Source organism: Tachysurus vachellii, chromosome 1, assembly GCF_030014155.1.
Source record: "Tachysurus vachellii isolate PV-2020 chromosome 1, HZAU_Pvac_v1, whole genome shotgun sequence".
NCBI classification, from domain to species: Eukaryota; Metazoa; Chordata; class Actinopteri; order Siluriformes; family Bagridae; genus Tachysurus; species Tachysurus vachellii.
In genome coordinates this window covers 11,380,016-11,402,083 of record NC_083460.1, presented here as the reverse complement: position 1 = coordinate 11,402,083, position 22,068 = coordinate 11,380,016, and the positions used below count along the sequence as shown (strand labels likewise).

Below are 22,068 nucleotides of genomic sequence, written 5' to 3'. Positions count from 1 at the left end.
ATGAGGATACATACAAAGATCTGTCTTCCCCCTTTTCCCATTAAAAAATAATAAGGAGGGTAAATAAAATATCATTGAGATATACACATACAAACAGGCCCATAGTTACTTGGACATTGGTAAATAGCGAAAATAACAATAGCTTTTTGTCACAGATATTAGACTTTCAGAACAATATAGGAATTACAACACTTTATATATGATCCTATCTTTTTAAGGGTCCAAAGTCTGTCTGACAAGCTGCTCAGCTGTTTCCTGGTTAGGTGTTATCGATTCCTTCATTATTTTACTTACAAGTAAGCAGACAGGACTAAAGATTGGACTAGAGTTGATGTATTTTAATTTGTTGTGTTAACTCTCAAAATAAAAAAGCCTAAGAGCTGTAACTGCCAGTGACAGTGAAGCAAGCAGTGCCAGTTTCAGCCATCATTATGATGAAAAAAAAAAAAGAAAAAAGAAAAAAAAAAGAAGATAATAAATATATATATTAGGTGTAGCTGAATCAATTATTTAGTATATTAACAAGAAAGAACATACTGCTGTGCTCAAGGCCTTGTAGACAACAGAAAACTACGGAAGAAGAAAACAGTTGGTCAGATCAAGAACATCATCCAGGACATAGGAGCTTCTGAATCAAAGTCAGCTTTGAAAAATGTAAACATTAGTAAACAAACAATCAGAAAATCAACCAAACATGGAAAAAAAACAGAACCTTATTCCAGACTCATGGGTATAGAAGCATATGGAGAAGTATGACCACATATGGATGCCAATGAAACTGGTTCCCTTGCATTTATTGATTATTTTACTGCTGAGGAAAGCAACTGGATGATTTCTGATGTGCTAAGCTTAGATTCCAACAAATGCTTCTAAGACCATTAGATATGGTACAGGTGCACAAAGAACTGAAGAAGACAGCTGCAGTAAACCTGAGAGAATGAACATTCAAGAAACACAGAATCTGGTGATGTATTTGGCTTTGCAGGAATTAGACAAACTTACTCACTCACTCACTCACTCACTCATTTTCTACCGCTTATCCGAACTATCTCAGGCGTCATTGGGCATCAAGGCAGGATACACCCTGGACGGAGTGCCAACCCATTGCAGGGCACACACACACACACTCATTCAATCACGCAATCACACACTACGGACAATTTTCCAGAGATGCCAATCAACCTACCATGCATGTCTTTGGACTGGGGGAGGAAACCAGAGTACCCGGAGGAAGCCCCCGAGGCACGGGGAGAACATGCAAACTCCACACACAAGGCAGAGGCGGGAATCGAATCCCCAACCCTGGAGGTGTGAGGCGAATGTGCTAACCACTAAGCCACCGTGCCCCCGCATTAGAGAAACTAATAATCATAAATACAATTTTCATTTTAATACTTTGTTGTAAAATATTTGAGCTCTCTCTCTCTCTCTCTCTCTCTCTCTCTCTCTCTCTCTCTCTCTCTCTCTCTCTCTATATATATATATATATATATATATATATATATATATATATATATATATATATACACACACACACACTCTCACTCATTTTCTACCGCTTATCCAATATATATATATATATATATATATATATATATATATATATATATATATATATATATATATATATATATATATATATATTGGATAAGCGGTAGAAACATCAAACTGGCAGCTAAGCTAAGCTGAAGCTAAGGTCAAATTGTATATGTATTTGGGGTTGTTTTTTGGGGTTGTAGTTGGATGCTTATGCAACAGCATATAAAGTAAAATGTTTCCAACTTAAGTTGGGGAAGGCCCTGTCCTGTTCCTTTATACAAATCGGCAACTGGAGAAACTCAATTGGCCTGCACAGACCCTGATCACCACTAAACACCAGTGAGATTTTTAGAACACTTATGTTGGACCAGGAGGGCTGGCTTACATTTCGTGTGGTTTGGGGAGTCCCAAAGGTGTTCTGTGGGGTTGCGGTCAGGGCAACTTTAGTTCTTCCACACCAACCTTAGCAAACCATGTCGGGCTCACCCAAATTAGACTACAAAATATTGGCAAAAGACCAGGATTTCATTCACCTTAATCTTGAACTGTACAGTTTGGGTGAGTCTGTGCCCTTGAAAATCTCAAATTGTTGTTCTTGGTTGATAGGAATGGAACCCAATGTTACCTTTGGCTGTAAATCTACACAGATGCACTTTATGTGGCTAGGACTACTTACTAAGTCCTTAGCTCTGTCTTTGTTCTATGTAGCACCATGGTCCTGGAGAAACGTCTTATTTCAAATGACAATAAAAGCTTCTTGACTTGACTTGACACTAGAAGCTGTTGTGTGTAAAAACTAGGACATATTTTTTCTGAAATACTCCAGCAAATTTAGCTTCATGCCATGGTTATAGTCACAAAGATCCTCCTTTTCCCTATTCACATGGTTATCATGAACTGAAGCTCTTGCACTCACAAGCTTGGCTGATTAGATATATAAATGAGCATGTGTACAGGTATTCTTATTAAAGCAGACAATGAATCTATGTATGTGTTTGTCTACATGCAAGCAATCAATCTTTCACACAAATGACCATGAAATGGGTGGATTGTAGAACAAGGGAACAGAACAAACAGAAAAAATGCATCTTTTCACAAGAAAACTACCACATAATATTGTTAGACACACAGACACCCACTCAGAGCCCCCAAGAGGTCACACAGTACAAAAAAACAAGCTACATTTCCTGTAAACACCTCACAATAAATAGATACAACACCAGGTTTACATCTGATCTCACATCACCATATGAACATAGACACCACCATTCACTCCGAGAGGTCGCCCCACCCCCCACCTCACCCAAAAGTGCAAAACATAACTGAACAATTTTTGTATTCAAGTAAATGTTATGTACAAAGGGCCATATAACAAATGTGTACATAGAATAAATGCTTATTTCATAATTTACAGATGACTGTAACAAAACATTAAGTGGCAACCACTGCAGTATAGTCCCAACAGCTGCCGTAGACACACTCTCACTGATGCACAGCACCTAGCTTGGATACCCAAATCATGGGGAGATGAAAAAAGAGGGGGCTACGTAACCTCCATTGCTACAGTGTTTTCTGTTATATTGTTCAATGTTGACTTCTCTTGATCGTGATTTTCCCTGAAACAGTAAAAACAATACAAACAATAAATTTAAAGTAAACTGCAAAAAAATGATTTTGCACAAGGAAAACAATTCAAGTTTATCCAAGTTTTGTCAAGATAAACATCAGTAGCACCAGTAAATACAGCACAGCCTGCAGCATGCTTTGTATATGTATTACATATGGATTTAATAGATTTACATTTTGTAATTCCAGATTATTTTTTGTGAGTTTAATAAATATTAATTTCAATTAATGTTTCAAACTCTTTTTTTGTGAAAAGAGCCTAGATGGTGACAGATGTGTGTTTAAAAACAATGTAAAATTACAGGTTGATTAAAAATTAGAATCCTAAAATATAAATATCAAAATCTTTAACTTCAAATATACATATTTCCATGGACATTAGGCCAAAGTTGAAACATCCATAATTCTCATAACACTTTTAGAGTGGTCAAACAAATAAAACTAATAGAACTGGACAAGGTTACAAACTTGTATGCCAGAAATACCCTTTGAACAAGAATGACGTTATTGAAGAAATACATTTACATGTGTTGGATCAGCTCCAAAATATTATCAGTTTGTCTTCGGTTTATAGTGATAATTACTTATATTTCCTGAAAACATTCAATGACTTATTCTTAAGATACTGTGCAATGAGCAGAAGGTTAGTTAATATGAATTAAGCGGACACATTACTTTTATTTGTGCTTTAACATCTTTTTACTTCAGTTCATGGATGCTGAATTTGACAACTCTGAAAGAGTCTACTTTGTAGTTGTGGAAGACATTTTATTTTAAGAAATATTTTAAACTGCTATTTAAGTGACAGTAGTGAACTGTAAAAAAAATCATGCATAAGAGCATCACATATAAGAGCATCACTTAAAATTCAAATCAAACATCAGTATAGGAAAAAAGTGTGATCATTTTAACTATATCCATTAGCATAGATGCTTGTGCCAGATGAGCTGATCAGAGTATGTCAGATACCCCTGGGATTCACAAACAACGGTCTCTAGAGTTTTAACAGAAACTGCAAAAAAAAAAATGCAAAAATCCTGTAAGCAGAGGGTCAGCAGGTTGAAACACCTTGTTAAAGGAGGAGAAGAACCAGACCGGTATGCAAACAATAAATAAAATTAGCACTCTTTCGCTATTCAACTATTGTGCACAACATAAGCAACCATCAGGTGGATGTGTTACTGAGCAGAAGCAGAAGATTACACCAGGTTCCAGTCCTGTCAGCCAAAAAAAAAAAAAAGAATCTGTGGGCACAGCTTACAAACACTGGAAAGCAGAAGTTTGGAAAAGGACTGGATGAAAAGGACAGAAGGCAACCTTGGGTGGACAAGGACAGGAATCTGAGCATTCTGAGCAAGGACAGGAATCTGAGCATTCTGAGCAAGGACAGGAATCTGAGCATTCTGAACCCAAACACCTCAAAGTTGATGTTTTATGCATGCTGAAATGCATTTTTGCTCAACAAATTTGAAAAGTTTCTATATCCATCCTGGCAACTCATTTTCCTCTGGTCTCTTTTATGACCAAGGCCAACTACATCTACTATTCGTGAAAATCCTAGGAGATTATGAAATACTCAAACCAGCCCATTTCATACCAAAATCCATCACATGATTAAAGTCACAGAGAGCATTTATTTAAATTCTGCTGCTTATTACAAAAAGTGCTTGACCTTTAGCCACACAATATTTTTTGCATTGGGTATGCAGAGGTCCCTAAAGGTGTACAGTGAGTGTACAGTGTGACTAATTTTGGAATAACAGACAACACTAAGTTAAAATTTTTTAATTTTAAAGTTTTTCTAGTAAAAAACACGGTTTTGTCAATATTGTTCAATGTACTTTTCCAAATTTTGAGAAATTTTCAGATAATTTATTAGTGACAGCTAACCATAAATTCAAATGTTAGATCAGAGAAGCCGAACAGTTTACTGAATCTTGTACTAAAACTTTTTTATCTTTTAATTTTTGATTGAGTTGGTGAAGTTATTCGTTCATATTATAAAACCACTTTATCCTGGTCATCTGGAGTCTATGCTGGGAACACTCGGGAAATGGGGATATGCGCACCATGCACACAGCCAATTCACCTACCCGTATGCTTTTGTGTGGTGTAGGAAACTGGAGATCCTGGAGGGAAGCCCATGCAGACACAGGGAAAACAGGTGAAACTCAAGAGAGTGATCTGAGCTCAGAATTAAATCAGAGACCCTGTTAGGTGGCAATATTACCTACTGTGTCACCCTCAAGTTATTTAAAAAGAAAAAATATACACATAATTAATGTTTGTGGTGATGAAGGTTTCAAACAAAGCTCACTGACCTAGTGCCCATGTCAAGTGAAGTGGAGCCGGTCGTGACTTTAGGGAGCTGCCTGCTGACATTCGCAGCCAGTTTTAGGGCAGAAGATGGAACTGTGAGCTGACGGTGAAGATGCCGTACACTTAATGCTGCACCTGGTGATGGCACACCCACTTTCATTGCCCCAGCTAACAGCACCTGTGCAGGGACAGAGCTGACTGAGCCAACATGGTGATTAGATGAGGAAGTCCCATTGTTGGAGCCGGAGATAGGGGAGTTGCACTGGCGATTGTTAGAGGTAGGTATGGGGCTGTTGGATGTTGTTCTTGTGTGATGTAAGCCCTTACAGAATCCTGCTGAGAGAAATATGAAATGTATGATACTAGGAGGAACTTTATTCTACCTAAGAATAACAACGCCATTGAGAGTTAAATGTCATTTGGCAGATTGACTGTACCTAGCATTTAAACTGAAGATGGCTTTTTATCCAAGGAAACATTACCCAATGCAAGGTATGTTAATACATACAAAACATAACAGAAACAACTAGATTTGTAAAGTTCGTCGCGACAAACTTTGATGTTGGCTTTGACGATGCAAGTATTTGCAATGGATGGTTCTTTTTGGAGGCAAGTGGACATAAGGGTTAGTGTTGCTTTTGGAGGCAAGTGGACAGAAAGCTAGGTTGCCAAAACATTTGGAGGTAAGCGGAGACAAGCATGTGACATCATCCAAATACTCCTGAGGAAGTTCCCCACATTGGGCTGATTGTTTTGATATGTCACTTATCCATGTTGTGCTAATTTTTGATTTTCACGTGACATCATATGACGTCACGTGACGTCATCAGAATACCCGCGACACAGTTCCCCTCATTGTGCTGAGTGTTTTGATATATCACATGCCCATGTTGTGCAAAATATTTTATTTTCATGTGACATCACGTGACATCATCAGAATACACGTGAGGAAGTTCCCCTCATTGTTCTGAGTGTTTTGATATGTCACATATCCATGTTGTAAAAAGTTTTTTGATTTTGCATAATTTGAGGCGTGGCTGCGGCACAACCTAAAGGCCAGTCGGTACACCAATTTAAAAGTTTGTTCAGAGTATCACCCTAAAGGAGCTGGCCGAGTTTGGTGTAGATAGTTAGAAAGCTTGCCAAGTTATAAACCTCCAAAATTTATAATGGGAGTCAATGGGAAAAATGGCCATTTTGAGACCTGGTACAGGAAGTACCGGTACTCGGATCGCTTAGAAAAGTAATACCAACAAACTTCAGACCAGCGTCTACAACATATCCGAATTGCTTGGCTATTGAATTGGCTCGAATTGGCTCGAAAGCTCTAGGCCGCATTAATTTTTATAAATTTTTGTCTAAGCTTAAATCGGAAAACAGAATGTTGGCTTCTACAAAGCCAACATAATAAAAATATCAAATAACAACATATAAAATCTTAAAAGGACCACAAAGATTACGTTGTAGTACAAACAAGATTTCTAAATCGTCTGTAAATCGATATTTTTACCTGAAGCTGATATAACTCCATTGATTCCAACACCCAGAATACCTTCCTCTTTACACTTCATTGCCATCAGCTGTTCCGAAGTCACCAGTGCAGAGGCAGCAAACTGTGCAGTTAAAGAGTCTAAGGTCTTGGATGAAAAAATCAAAAACAAAACAAAAAGACACAAATCAAATGCTTTTTCAAGAGCTTTTTCTTACAGAGCCCTACAGTTATGGAACAGACCTCCAATTAGAGTTCGGGACACAGTCTCAGTGTTTAATTCCAGGCTAAAAACACATTGATTTAGTCTAGCTTTTTATGAATAGCTTTTCTTAGGTAAAGGAGCAGGGGCCCGTTTCAATAAGGAGGTTCAACCGACTGTGAGTTTAAACTTGAACTCTGAGTTCATTTACCCTGAGATGGGAAACTCTGAGTGTTCGGTTACAGAACAGCTGAAAAGAGTTAGTTTTATCAGCTCTAAACTGACTGACTCTGAGTTAAGCGCGTGCACCACAACTATAAAAAGCCATTATCAATGGAGCGCAGATATAATGAGTCACCATGGCAACAGCGTCAGACAAAAAAAAAGGTCGGAAGAACAGTATTTTATTTTATCAGGAAACAACACAAAAATTGTCAGAAAGCGCTTAAGCGCGAGGCACACTTTCCTGACTGCTCTGCAAACAGTAGCCTTACAAATATGTTCTGCATCCCCGATGTTATACACAAAACTACCATTTGCAAAGAAACGTAAGGCAACGCAAAGCATCTGCTTGGATGTAAGAGCACGGCCGCGATGGCTGATGTAAGGATTAATGAGATTATGGATCTTATTGACTGTAAAGAAAAACGGTACCGATCAAATAAAAATGCATAGGGATGTGACAAAAATCCACTCTGGGCCTCAAAATCCTCTCCCAATGTAAATGTAACTCCCTACGAATTAATACAGGCTCTTCATCAACAGGATCGTCCATAAAAGGACACGCCATTTCATTCATGGCACTTAGAAGACCCCCTTAAATTTTGTTTCAATTTATACAACTGAGTGTTAAGTGCCTTGCTCAGGGGCCCAGCAATAGCAGCTTGGGGCACCTGGGATTTGAACCCATGACCTTCCGATCAGTAGTCCAGCACCTTAACCACTGAGCTACCACATCCCACATTCCCTTTGCTGCTCTCTGTGTAACTGAAATGTGGGCAATGAATGAGGTGTTTAAACATTGCTTCCTCTTTAAAAAGGGGAGGAGACCGACAGAAACTCTGGGTTTACCGAAGAAAACCTGCTCCTGACCAGGTTAGGTTCACAGGGTAAGTTACTATGGTAACTGAATCTGAGTACAAGTTACCTCTCTTTCAGAAACGGGCTTGATTTAACCTGCTTTCTCAGGTTTAACATACCTCCCTTTCTGAAACGGAAAACCCAGAGTTTCCCTCATTTCAGGGTTAACATACTCAGAGTTTTCACTTAACCTCCTTTCTGAAACAGGCCCCAGATCTGGAGGGTTCCCAGCCCTTTCCTTATCCATTTACACCTCTGCACACTTGTTCCTTATGTTTCAATGATTGTCACCCCTATTTATACCAGTTGTCTTGCGTCTGTTTTTTGAGTCCCTGCATTTGTGTTCTTGTGTTCCAGTGTTTTGCGTTTCCAGTTCCCTAGTGTTTATAGCCCTTTGTTATTTTTTCCTAATAAACTTTTTTATGTTATCCCTGCATTTGGGTTTGACATTTTTTTTGTTAATCCCTTTTTCTGACAAACAGTTCCAGAATAAAACCCGAACAGTGGGCAGTTGGTAGTCTAAAATGCAAAATCAAAGAATTGAAAGGTGTGAAGCAAGGAACCAAAGAAAGCACAAGCCTAGAAGAAAGAAAAGAGGCAAAATATCAATATCAAACTGTTTCAAAAGGAAGCATTCTCAGAAGAGATTAAGAGATTAACGTTTGGCAGTTATGATGTGACCACGGAAGCGATTTCGTTGAAGCAAGGAGAGAATTTGCAGAACTCTTGAACGAAATGGATCAAGAAAGAGGCCCTAGGATGTAAATTTCTTATGAACACTCCAGCAGCAAGCACTGCTTCCTTGGCTGTCCCGAAAATTAGACACCCATATATAGATATTATAACAACACAACCAAAAGAAATATGCATATAAGGATTACAATAAAAAATTATTTGAGGGGGATGAACAGCCATATAAGGAAGCAAAGAATTTTTTTTTGGATTCATTCAAATTTAACAGACTGACAGACGAGGAATGGCCTGAAGTAATTATTAGTCCCATTACTGAGGAAGAAGTTAAGATAAGTTAATTAATTCCCTGGAGAATTTTATAAAGGGGGGGCACGGTGGCTTAGTGGTTAGCATGTTCGCCTCACACCTCCAGGGTCGGGGTTCGATTCCCGCCTCCACCTTGTGTGTGGAGTTTGCATTTTCTCCCCGTGCCTCGGGGGTTTCCTCTGGGTACTCCGGTTTCCTCCCCCGGTCCAAAGACATGCATGGTAGGTTGATTGGCATCTCTGGAAAATTGTCCGTAGTGTGTGAGTGAATGAGAGTGTGTGTGTGTGTGCCCTGTGATGGGTTGGCACTCCGCCAGGGTGTATCCTGCCTTGATGCCTGATGACGCCTGAGATAGGCACAGGCTCCCCGTGACCCGAGGTAGTTCGGATAAGCGGTAGAAGATGAATGAATGAATGAATGAATTTTATAAAGTGTTCATAAATGAATTAACCCCAATTATGTTTTGAATTTATAATTATGCATTAAAGAATAGAGCTCAGGCCACTTGATATCTTCCACTCCATCATTGCCAAACCATGTATTTATGGACCTTGCTTCATGCACTGGGGCAATTTCATGATGAAAGAGTTTTTGTGCTTTAGTATTAGTAAAGTGAAATCTTAATACTACATATGACATATGAGTGTGATCATTGGGGTGAGTCCATGCCCAAGACCGCTTCAGATTCTTATTTCTATATAAATTGTTTCACAGAACTAATATATGCCGTCCTTTGCATGATTTTGCTTGTTTGTCATTTATGCATCTGCAATCGTATTGTTCTTTCCTTCAGCTATGATAGACACATTTCTTTCCAGTAGTTGCCTGGGTTGTGTATGTATGTGTGGGCGGAGCTATCAATGCAGGGGTAAGACCCATTTGGGTTAGGGGCGTGTTTGTTTTGGTAATTTCAAATATCAACATTGGCTTTCAAAAATCGGAGACCCTACCTTTAAACACCTTGAACTATTCAATTTTGTACTACTTAAGTGTGGTCTCAACTGACATTTAATTAAGGAACCTATTGTGAAGACCCAGTTTACAGTCATGACTGATTGGATAACAAATGGTTGGATTTTGTAAGGCACCAAACATATGCTTACTTCTGTTTAAATGTTATGAATAGACTAAGCTAGATAGTTCAAAAGCTTCACTTCAGCCAACTCAATGTGCATTGAAAATAGGTCCCCTCATTAAAGCTATTGACAATTAAGGCAACAACACCTCTGTTTTGGCTTATCTTTAACCTTCACCTACACCCATGACTTTACTCTCAGATCCAGCCCAGGATAAAAAAAATCACCGCTGTAATATCACTGCAGTGATAGGGAATTATATTCTGTATATATTCTGGCTGAACAACTAGCTAACAGCAGAATGGAAAATGTTATGAGCTTCAGTCTTTTGTTTTATTTCTTTGCTGCCCTCTGGTGTTTTCTTGTACCTGTCATGTGTTTTAAGGAAGGCGGTTCCCGGAGTTAATAGGAGAAAGGCTCCGATTGGTTATCATCTCCACCTGTTCCAGATAAAAGGACTGCCTGGATCCCTGATTGAGGCCCTCTTTGCCTTTTCGTGCAATCATGGTTGCTTTGACATTGCTCATTTGTATGCTATATTCTCTGAATGTTTCTATCTAAGATTGTCCCGTCTTAGAGAGAAAGTTTGTGTTCAGAGTGTGTTGAGCCTGTGAGTTTTGTTTTGTTCTGTTTATTATTTCAACTGATTTGTTTGTGCTTTACCCATGCCTGATACTGACTACGATTACGGACTTTGTTTTTGACTTGTTAGCCAGCCAATACACTTTTATTCAAAACATACCAACTTGTGGTGACAAGGTATGTAGGGGGATCGATGCCAGTTATTTTGAAAACCTTTGTTATATTGTTTTTTGAGAGGGAGTTGGGTAAGAAGAAATGTATTCTATTTTCTTTTAATTTTTTGGTTTAGTAAGAGAGAGGTGTTTTGAGGAAGATTGTTCTGTTTATTATTTTGGCCTTGTCCTCACCTGAAGCCTAAAACCCAAAGAGGGCCTCAATCAGGGATGCAGGCAGTCCTTTTATCTGGAACAGGTGGAGAGGATAACCAATCGGAGCCTTTCTCCTATTAACTTTGCAAACCGCCTTCCTGAAAACACATGACCAGTACAAGAAAACACCAGAGGGCAGCACAGAAATAAAACAAAAGACTGAAGGTCATAACAAAAAGCTCCATGCTTATGCAATGAATGCTTAATTATGCATGTTTAATCTTTTATTCTAATATACAGCTTTTGCTTTATTATATGCCACTTCAAACCTGAAACACTCTCTGCCTTAACCATGATTTTCACTGACGGTATTAAAATGTTGCCAGTTATTAAGAAAAAAAATCCAAAATACAGGTCACATTGACACAGCATTGATATCAGCAGAGTAGCAGCCACCAAACATTACATACATCAAACCTGCCCCGTTTGATGTTTTAATCATTTGGAAATTAAAATATAGGCACATATTTAAGCAATTCTCTCTTTTGTGAAAAGGCATCATAGAACCATCATTGGTTAATAAAATACATAATAATTCCCCTAACTTTTCCATGTTTTTTGTCATTGTGCTCCTACACTCACCGGTGTCCTGGCATTGACTCGGTGCTGTTGCTGTACCTGCTCCAGCTGCTCTCTTTTCATCAAGGCTAGTTGCTCCTGATGGTCATGATACTGCTCAGCTGTAAACACTACAACACACAGAAGAGAGGTTATGCCACAGATGCAGCCATAAAATATAATAAATAAGTGATTATTACTTATTTAACTTATTTATCTCAATTTAATTATGTCTTTAATAGTCTATAACCATACAATTATTTATAGCTAATCATTCAAACATTCATTTTATCAGACTGCATAATGATGGTTATCCATTGTAAAATACTGATTCAAATTCAAATTTTATTTGTCACATACATACACATACATGGTATGACATGTAGTGAAATGTGTTTTATGACTGTTCCTTGTAGTGAGAAGAAATACAATAGAAATTACATGTTAACTGTAAAATGAAAGTGCAATATAGAGGATAAATAAAGAGAGAAAATAAACAATAAACATAGATCTATGAATCTGGAGAATAAGTATTAATACAAAAAGTAAGAATAAAAACAGATCTGTACAATATGCAATGAATGGGATGGAATACACATAAGTGTCTATTATATAATTTAAATGTATTATATACATGATAATGTGCAAAGTATGTAAAGTGACCAGTGCGGAAAGAGTTCAAAAAGAGTTCCCAAATGATATGTGCATTATGCAAATTATTGTGTGCATTATGTGCGGTGTGCAAGAGTCCTGGTGTGCTAAAGTGACCATTGCAAAAAGAGTTCCAAAGTGATGAGGTAATAGTGTCATGTCTGAGTTCATAGAGACCTGATTCTAGGTGTTCTGTTGGTTGAGGGTTCAGGTGGCCTGTGGGAAGAAGTTCCTCCTCATTCTCTCTGTGTTTGCCTTCAGGAAATGGAAACGCTTTACTGACTGCAACAGAGAAAAGAATCCATTGTTGGGATGGCTGAGGTCCTTCATGATGTTCCTGGCTTTGGCCCAGCACTGGTTGCTGTAGATAGACTCCAGGTCATGGAGCTCAGTGTGGTTGATACATTCAGCTGACTGCACCACTCTCTGGAGAGGTCGTCTGTCCTGTTTGGTGGTGATCCCAAACCAGGCTGTGATGCTTCCCGTCAGGACGCTCTCAATGGTGCAAGTGTCAAAAGTAGCACCTAAGGGGCAGTTTAAGGTCCCTAAGCATCTGTGGAAGAGATGCTGCCGAGCCTTCTTTACCAGAGTGTTGATGTGACATGACAAATCATGCGAGATGTGAACTCCAAGGTACCAGAAACTGTTTACTCTTTCCACTGGAGTCCCGTTGATTGTTAGCGGTTTGTATTTCCTCTCCTGCTGAGGATTGGGTTTTTGAGGTGAATGTGGATGGAATTATGGTATTAAATGTTGAACTGTAGTCTACAAACAGCATTTTCAAATAATCCCCATTCTGTTGTCCAGGTGACTTAGGGCAGTTTGGTGAAGGTATGCAATGGCTTCTCGGTGGAGCGGTTGGGATGGTACATGAACTGGAAGGGATCTAGTGTGTCAGGCAGTGAGGAGGTGATGAAGTCTTTGACTAGTCTTTCAAAGCACTTCATCATGATGGAGGTCAGGACTACAGGGTGATAGGCTGGGGTTTCTTCGGGACAGGAACAATGATGCATTGTTTGAGGCAAGTAGGGATTACAGACTGATCCAGGGAGAGGTTGAATATCTCGGTGAACACCTTTGCTAGCCGGTGAGCACAGGCCTTCAGGACCCAGCCTGTGATGCCGTCTGTCCTGCTACCTTCCTGCTCTTCACTCTCCTGAACGCCTCACTCACATCATGAACACGTTTTCCTCTCTGGCTCTCTCAGCATGCGTGCTGCTAGCGCTGTCAGCACCATTAGCTGTAGCCCTGAAACAAGCATAGAAGGTGTTCAGCTTGTCTGCCAGAGATGTGTCCGCATTCACTGCTCTGGAGGATGTGGCTTTGTAGTCTGTGATCATTCTCAGTCCCTGCCACAGGCTCCTGGAGCCCCCTCTGGAACTTTATCCTAGCCCTTAGGTCATCAAGCTTGTTTTCCAGAGACTAGACATTAACCAGCAGGATAAAGACCCCACAAGGATAAAGGATAAACACAGGATAAAGACCTGGCGTGAGGAAAATGGCGGCATGGTCCGATTTACCAAATGACGGACATGATTGAGAATGGTAACTGTCTTTGTATGGAGTGTATTAGCTATGGTCCAGTGTCTGGTTGCCCCTGGTGGTGCAGGTGATGTGTTGGTGGACATTTGGCAGTACACGCTTGAGGTTAGCACTGCTAAAATCCCCTGACACCACTGTGAGGTGAGAGCCCCATGTAGGTCCCATAATGCTGTGTTCGTGTCCGCCTGAGGTGGAATATAAACGGCACTTACAATGACCGAGCTAAACTCCCGAAGAAAGTAGAAATGGCAGTGTGAGCAGAAGTGTGAGAGGGGAACAATGCTCACACTGTCACACCAGCTGTTGTTTAGCATAAGACACACTCCACCACCTCTTGTCTTTGCTATTCCATTGTCCTGTCCATAAAGGTGGATCAATAATTACTCTGCCGGCTGTATGGCTGGGTTCAGCCATGTCTCAGTGAAGGAGAGGAGGTTACAGTCCCGAATGCCCCACTGGAACTTTATCCTAGCCCTTAGGTCATCAAGCTTGTTCTCCAGAGACTGGACATTAGCCAACAGGATAAAGACCCCACAAGGATAAAGGATAGACACAGGATAAAAACCCCACAAGACCTGCTGTTTTGGGCAGTGGATCCCGATCTGCTCGTGCTCTCAACTTGTTACTGATGCTGGTTTGTTTTCCTTGTGGTTACTGTTTCACGTCACACGCTTTGTTATTCCTCAGGATCTCGCTCAACCAGCTTGAGTCCGAGTTTAAAAACACCGGTTTGTGAGTTTTTTGATTATATTACACAAAGTGAAAAACATTTATGCACAATTAAGACCCTGAAAAGTTTACCAAAAAAGTTTGAGTTACAGAGAGCTGCCTGTTGTTCACAGCACAATTTTACTTTCAGCAGAATATTGCTTCATGCTTTAGACACAATGCTTTGTGACACCAGGGATGTTTTTTTAATGTCCAACACCAAATTTGGGCAAGTTTTAATGCAGCAGTGCGGTACTGAATGCATCTTTGAGAGCTTGAAGCCTAAGAAGATCAAAGCAATGGGAGCTGTGCTCCACCCTCCTTGGTCAGGAGGAATGTTAATATGGAATTGGAAAAGCCGAATTCACCAAACGGTGACCAAGTTTACACATATAACAAAAGTTGACACCAGGATGCTCTATATGAAGAAGGCAAACCGGCACAGGGCAGTGTGATGCTCTAAGGAACGCTCAATGTTCTGCTGGGAAACTTTGGCACACTAATGTTCATGTGGATGTTACCACACATGCCACCTAACTACCCATTGTTTAGGTGCGTTTAGGTAGGTTATTCAGCAAGCTACAATGCACTGTGTGTTCTGACTCCTTTCTTTCATAGTCAGTTCACCCACACAAACCCTAGCAAACCGTGTCTTTATGGACCTATCTTTGTGTCCCTGGACATTGTCCCTTAGTCCTAAGGCAAATTGTAACGCTAGAGCATACAAAGAAATTCTATACAATTTGAAACTATTTTCATTTCTACCTATGGCAGTGTAAAGTAATATTGTATACTAGTAATGTTTGAGATCTATGGCAGTATGAAATTAAAGACTAATTAGTATTTGAATGGATTACCATACTATTTTGGTCATTAACAAGATTAAAAATGTTATGACAATTGACAAGATGGGGTAGGAGGGGAAAGAAGAAAAAGCTTGGTATATGGCAACAAAATCCGGTTGATACACACCAGGTGTGGCTGGAGGGACAGCTGGTCTGATGTTGGCTTGATTTCTGGCTGGACCGTAGCGGCCAAAGCTCAGCTTCTGTGCTGAGCAGGATCGGAGGTTACTGAGGTCATGGGTCAGGGCTGTCCAAGGTTTGAAGTGCCTCCAGCGACAGGTCTTAATATTATGGAGGACTTGTGAGAGGTCTGATGAGTATGTAGAAGAGTAGGAGAAAGAAGGAACCGAGGCAGAGGTCCGGATAATGGTATGACAACTGGTACTAACAGACTGGTGGATAAATGAGGAGATGGGACAACCTAAGTCCAACTCATGATACACAGCATCCCAGTCACAATAAGCCCGGTCCAAGAGAATCCTGAACAAAAACACAGAATCATACATACACAAACTAGTAATTTGCTCCATTTATGGCAAGGTACAAAATATGTAGTAACAATAGAAAGAGCATAAGGTAAAACAGCAATTATCTGTTGTCCAAATCCAAGTTATGAAAAACCATATTTTAATGTGCCTCTCACCTGCCCCCTCTTCCAACTCTTCGTCGTGCTAAACCCACACATCGATGAGGTAAGGTGAGTGTGGTGAGAGAGTAACGGTAGCGAGCGTCTCCCAAACCAGCCTCAACAGGATCTGACCATGGCCATGAATCCTGCTCTCCACACACCTGTATGAGTGAGTGAGTGAGTAAGTGAGTGAGAGAGAGAGAGAGATACAGAGAAATTGAAGGGTGAGTGGGGAATGAGTGACATTGTATAGCCACAGAAAGTGTTTTAATTCAGTGCACCCTGAAAAACTCACGGATTGATAGTGGCAGCCAGACCTGCGTCTAAATGCAAACACACCATCAGGTTCATTCTCCTCCTCTGCTTCTGACGAGCCAGAAAATAGCTGAGTGACGACAACATAATGACAATCAAAAATAGCAGTGAATGTAAGAGCTTAAAAGTCAAACTAGATTAGTACACTCCTGCATCTATCACTTAATTTGCTTTATTACATGTTATTTAAAAAAAATTACAACTGCCAAAAAGACAAGCCTGTAGCTTTTCAGTTTTGTAGAGGAAGTATGGTGACCCATACTCAGAATTCGTTCTCTGCATTTAACCTATCCAAAGTGCACACACAGCAGTGAACACACACACCATGAACCCACACCCAGAGCAGTGGGCAGCCATTTATGCTGCGGCACCCGGGGAGCTGTTGGGGGGGCTCTGTGCCTTGTTCAAGGGCACCTCAGTTGCTGTATTGCCGGCCCGAGACTCGAACCCACAACCTTAGGGTTAGGAGTCAAACTCTCTAACTATTAAGCCATGACTTCCCCCATATTAGGCCACAACTTCCCCATTTAAGCTTTATAGACAATATTCTGTTACAGCAGGGGTGTCCAATCTACATGAGATACATGAGATCATTAGATTTAATACCCTTATTGCAGGGGTGTAAACTAGATTAGGTTATGTAACCAACATTGTGAACTAGGTGATTAACCTCAAAGATTCTAAGAAGGCCAGCTATCAAAAAGTCCCACTTTCTGTCCAGTATGCTTTATACTGTTATCTAATCCTATCCTAGCTATTTGGTCATCAGACCGGTTAATCACGTATTATAGTGTGATGACACAGGGTGCTCATCTTTCTAAGACTGGCCCAGTGGGTGAAGGAACTTATTACGTTTGCTTATTGCCACGTTCCTAATGCATATTTCCAAGTCTGTAAACATGGAAACAGCCTTAAAAGCATAATTTTGTTTAATCTGATGAGGAGTACATAAAAATCTAATAAAAAGCAACTTTAACCACACTTTTAGAGTCACAGGCCTGAGTGGCTATAGGTACTGTTCTACTATATTGAAACAAACATTCATGCACCATTTTTGACTGAAATTGCAGTACAGTAAGAACAGCAGAAAACAGTGAGTACCTTAAGAAACAAGACAGGTGACTAACATTAGTGATAACATTATTGATTGCCTTTTCAAAAGTGCAATTAGTATGGTCATTGTTACAGGCTCAATCAAGTACTGTTTCTGTATATTAACTGAACTAAAGCCAATACATTTATAAACCCATTTCTAAGTAGACAGTGGGTACTTTACATAGTTCAATTTCAAATTCAAAACTAGTTACACACACATTCCTGCACAGAATGACATGCTGAGAAATGCTATATTGACTGCTATTCATAGTGTGCATGGCCATGATTTGATGTCACTTCATAAAGTGGAAGAAGAAGAAACTGGTAATTAAGCAGACTTTCCAAATTAATAGATTGGACATTCAGTCCCTACCATGACATGCCATTTTACCAAGAGTGTTTCTTCCTCAGGGGGTAGGATTAGACATTTATCTTCTTAGGAAAAACACCCAATATATTTTAAACTAGTTTACTGTTTAAACTGACTAAAACAATTGCTGGTACAAAATCATATTAATCATTAGTCAAAAGTACACATTTTGTTGGCCCATTATCAGTCTTTTGCTATCAATCTTTGCTACTTTAACTAGCATTTGATTCGCATTGCATGAATGTACTGAAAATATAAGTGTCATGTATCATGGCATAGGAAAATATGGAGTACAGTACAAGACATTATATTCTTGGTATCAATAATTTAATCAGTCTGTGGGTACTCCTTTTCATGTAATTTTTTTCCAACAATCTCCCTACTATGCTACCTGCTATGAGTACTTTTGCCACTAAACACTAAAGTATCAACATCTACAAATATTTTTCGTAAAAGTTTTAAATGCGTGTGGTGACAATTTTAATCCATGTACCTGAGAGCTGGGCTCTTCCTCCGAGCTAGGGAAATCATACTGGTTAAGGGCTTTATTGCTGACTGAAGCAGGGATAGGGTGACCAGATAGCAGCATGGTTTTCGGCTTTTTCTCATGCTTCTTCTTCTGACGTACCACTTCTTGCTTGTCCACCTGAACACACATTTTTCACATACTATATTTATTTGCATAATAAATTTGGTGTCATCCTCAAAAGAGAGTCGTCTTTCCAATTTTGCCCTGACAGAAAACGATGTCTTATGACATTAAAAATATTGCAGGCCAAAAAAATTTTTTATTGTCAAGGGAGTGTAACAATGTTCACATTTTGTTCCTTTGAATTTACAACTATAGTGTTTATTTCAAATAGTTTGTTATTTCAGCATTCTTTACATTGCACTTGCCGTTTGTTTAAAATGTAATGGCTGATTAAGGGCTTGAGGTCAGAAGATGGGACTTTGCATTGTTTCCCTGAGGGCTTTTTTTTTTTGCAACCATGTCTATTTCATGAAAGTTTCAACTTTTGCTTTCTTACTTACATTACGGCAATTCCAAATTGATGCATTTGCCCTCAATCAGAAGTAAGTCTGGCTTAAAATGTAGTCTTTATGTCCAAGTCCTTTATGTCTCTGACGTCTGATTCCAAATGGCCTAATATAGTTGGGTATGGCCATTTCAATTTAAAAATTTCAATTTCCTGACAGACAGCAAGAAGAAGAGTTTTCAAGTGCAGTAATATTTCCCACTGCCACCTTAAAGCTGATTGAGGCTTTAATTTGAACAATTCAGCACTTGGATCAAGAGTTTAGGAAACTCTCCACTAACTAATTGAATTAAAAAACAGATGCTGCCTGTGAGAGGCCTCATGGACAGTGACTACATGAGATCAACAGATTTAATACCCTTATTGCAAGGGTGCAAACTCCATAAGATTATGTCACCAACATTGTTAACTAGCTGATTAACCTCATAGCATTCTAAGAGGGTCAGCTGTTAAAAAGTCCCCCTTTCTGTCCAGTCTGCCTTATACTTTTATCTAATCCTATCCTAGCTATTCGGTCATCAGACCAGTTACTCATGTATTATGGTGTGATGACACAGTGTGCGCCGCTTTCTAAGACTGGCACAAAAATTTTTATTGTCAAGGAAGTGTTACAATGTTGACATTTTGGTGCTTCTTGGCTCTTCAATAAATGTGAATTTACAACTATTGTGTTTACTTCAAATAGTTTGTAATTTCAGCATTCTTCACATTCCACTTGCCATTTGTTTAAAATGTATATGATTTCCTTTATGTTTTTGAGGTCTGATTCCAAATGGCCTAATATAGTTGGGTATGGCCATAAAAATATCGATTTCCTGACAAACTTTGAACCAATAGTTGGATAGCTATGTGCCAGACTAAAATTGTCATAAGTTTTATCAATTCAGTTAACAGGACAGCGTGTGTGTGATACCTTGTTCTTGTAGTCACTGTCATGTTCTGTATGTCTGTACTGGCTGCTGGTGGTGATGGGGATTAGGGGAATAATGGTCTTCTCTAATGCCTGCTGTGCCAGAACCTCTGCCAAAACCTCACCCCCAAAATCAGCCATACAATTCCTGCAATGCACACATAAGTCAAATGTTGAGTTCAGTTATCCCCAATATAGGAGAAAACTATATTGGGAATATGTACTGTACCATTATCAACTGTAGCTTAAACCACCAATTTGTGGCGAAGAAAGCTGAATGTAGTGCTATAAATGTTAATGAATGGGCCTAATTTTTTAATCTTAAAAAAATGTTATGACAATGTTATGCCTAACTCCTTGAGAGTGTTTGTGACTAGGCTAGATGTGAAGATTTTCTTCAGTAAGGAAAGAATTAAAGCTGAAATTTCTGCCATCATCCACTTTAATTTTCTTCTTCGGTCTTCCACATGTTGCTGAGCTCACCAGTGAATTACTTCTTTTTTTTTTAATGTTCCAAATTGTTTATTTGGCCACACCTAAAATTTCTGTCATCTCTTGGATAGGTCTGTTTTTGTAGCCTGAGGACAACTTTTACTTGACTAAACACCTCCTTGGTGTTTTCATAAACAGCTGGCACATACAGAAAACAGTCCACACTTGAATAATCGTACAACTGTCTAACTGTGTGTGTTTATCCAGTACCTTATCCAGCTACTATAGCACAAACCGCTGAAAATTTTAATGGTTATTGCTGTCTATGATAGAAAGGTGTCAGAAAATACACTGCATCACAGCTTGCTGTGTATTGGGCTGTGTACCAATAGATGTACAATATTAGAGTGCCCATAGTAAACATAGCTACCTCCAAAAGTGCCTACAATAGGCACATGAGCATCAGAACTGTCACGATCTAGCCCGGACTTTTACTGTGTGCCTTTTGTTTACGTTCTGTGTTCACGTGTCTACCCCGCCCTTGTCTATTCCTTCCTGCCTCAGCACACCTGTCCCTTATGTGTCTAATTGTTATTAGTATTTAGCTGTGCCACGTTGCCTTTAGCAGTGTGGAATCCTCATCGTTTGTCATGTCTTTGGTTGTCTTTTGTCGTGTCTGTGTTCCAGTTTTGTTTGTTTGAATTAATAAATCAATTTACTTTAGCTATCCTGCATTTGGGTCTGTTTTTATCCCCGCATCGCTGACAGAACTGGACCATAGAACAATTAAATGTAGTCTCATCTTATGAACCCTGTTTTCTTTTACATTACATGGATGCCAGAAAAAGTGCCGATGCTCTAGGTGATGTGATGCTCTAGGTGATGTTCTGCAATTGTTAAGGAATTATTTGAGGGACATAAAGAAAAAGGTCAAGGAGTTGGCTTGGCCTCCATATTCCCAGATCTCAATCCAATTAAGCATCTGTAGGTTGTGCTGGAAAAACAAGTCCAATTTATGAAGGCCCCACCCTGGCAACGTACAGAATTGCATCTCCATTTTGCTCAACTGGATCTCTGTCAGTCATACAAAAGAAGCCTTTAATTTTACCAAGGAACTGCAATGTATAGTCTGTGTTCTATTTCTGAGTCCTACTCAGTGTCCCCAGTTTGTTTTGACACAAAGTTCCTTACCTCTTCTCCACGATCTCCAGTGTGAGGTGCAACAATTCTCTCTTGCTCTTCTCTCGTCTCTTTATCATTTCCAGTATGGTAACGGCTCTACTTAGATCTCTTCTTAACTTTAACATCTTCTCATATGAAACCTCATCATTCTTACGATTCTGGAGAAACAAAAACACAGAGAAAAAACAAACAAACAAACAAACAAACAAACAAATAAATAAATAAATAAGAGCGATAAAGGAAGAATCATAAACAGACATTTTAGGGCTTTAAAATCCAGAGCTCACCTTCCTGGTCTGCATTTTTTCAGTCCTACGCCTGAAAGCAACATAGGGGTCATTGGTGCTTGAACCATCTCGCTTCTCCTGTTTTACAGATGGAATTAGAGAGCCACTTTGACATGATTTTCTTTTCTTGCTCCAATACTCAAACACCTCCATGATTAACTCATCATCCTGCTTGAGAAGGAGTTTTGCCCCTTGCAAAGTCACCAACTGAAAGAAGAATAGAAAAAG

At 39.4% G+C, this 22,068-nt stretch overlaps 1 protein-coding gene across 5 annotated transcripts in view; it reads right to left on the bottom strand.

Annotated features, from left to right (window-relative positions):
* Positions 1 to 1,657: 1,657 nt before the first annotated feature.
* epc1b (enhancer of polycomb homolog 1 (Drosophila) b) overlaps positions 1,658 to 22,068 on the bottom strand; it is a 38,470-nt gene continuing 18,059 nt past the window's right edge. The window contains exons 4-15 of one of the 5 annotated variants that reach the window (XR_009648607.1): positions 21,841 to 22,047; positions 21,563 to 21,711; positions 19,943 to 20,087; positions 18,486 to 18,638; positions 16,508 to 16,597; positions 16,228 to 16,373; positions 15,712 to 16,064; positions 11,863 to 11,969; positions 6,995 to 7,121; positions 5,487 to 5,820; positions 5,259 to 5,349; positions 1,658 to 3,155 (exon numbers count right to left, since the gene is read on the bottom strand). Coding sequence is in view for 4 of the 5 variants with exons in the window: in XM_060872261.1 (XP_060728244.1) it covers positions 3,083 to 3,155; positions 5,259 to 5,294; positions 5,487 to 5,820; positions 6,995 to 7,121; positions 11,863 to 11,969; positions 15,712 to 16,064; positions 16,228 to 16,373; positions 16,508 to 16,597; positions 18,486 to 18,638; positions 19,943 to 20,087; positions 21,563 to 21,711; positions 21,841 to 22,047 (1,920 nt within the window). In the remaining variant the exon portion in view is untranslated. The remainder of the gene's footprint in view (positions 3,156 to 5,258; positions 5,350 to 5,486; positions 5,821 to 6,994; positions 7,122 to 11,862; positions 11,970 to 15,711; positions 16,065 to 16,227; positions 16,374 to 16,507; positions 16,598 to 18,485; positions 18,639 to 19,942; positions 20,088 to 21,562; positions 21,712 to 21,840; positions 22,048 to 22,068) is intronic. The other 4 variants (XM_060872261.1, XM_060872270.1, XM_060872279.1 and 1 more) reach the window with 4 other exon arrangements.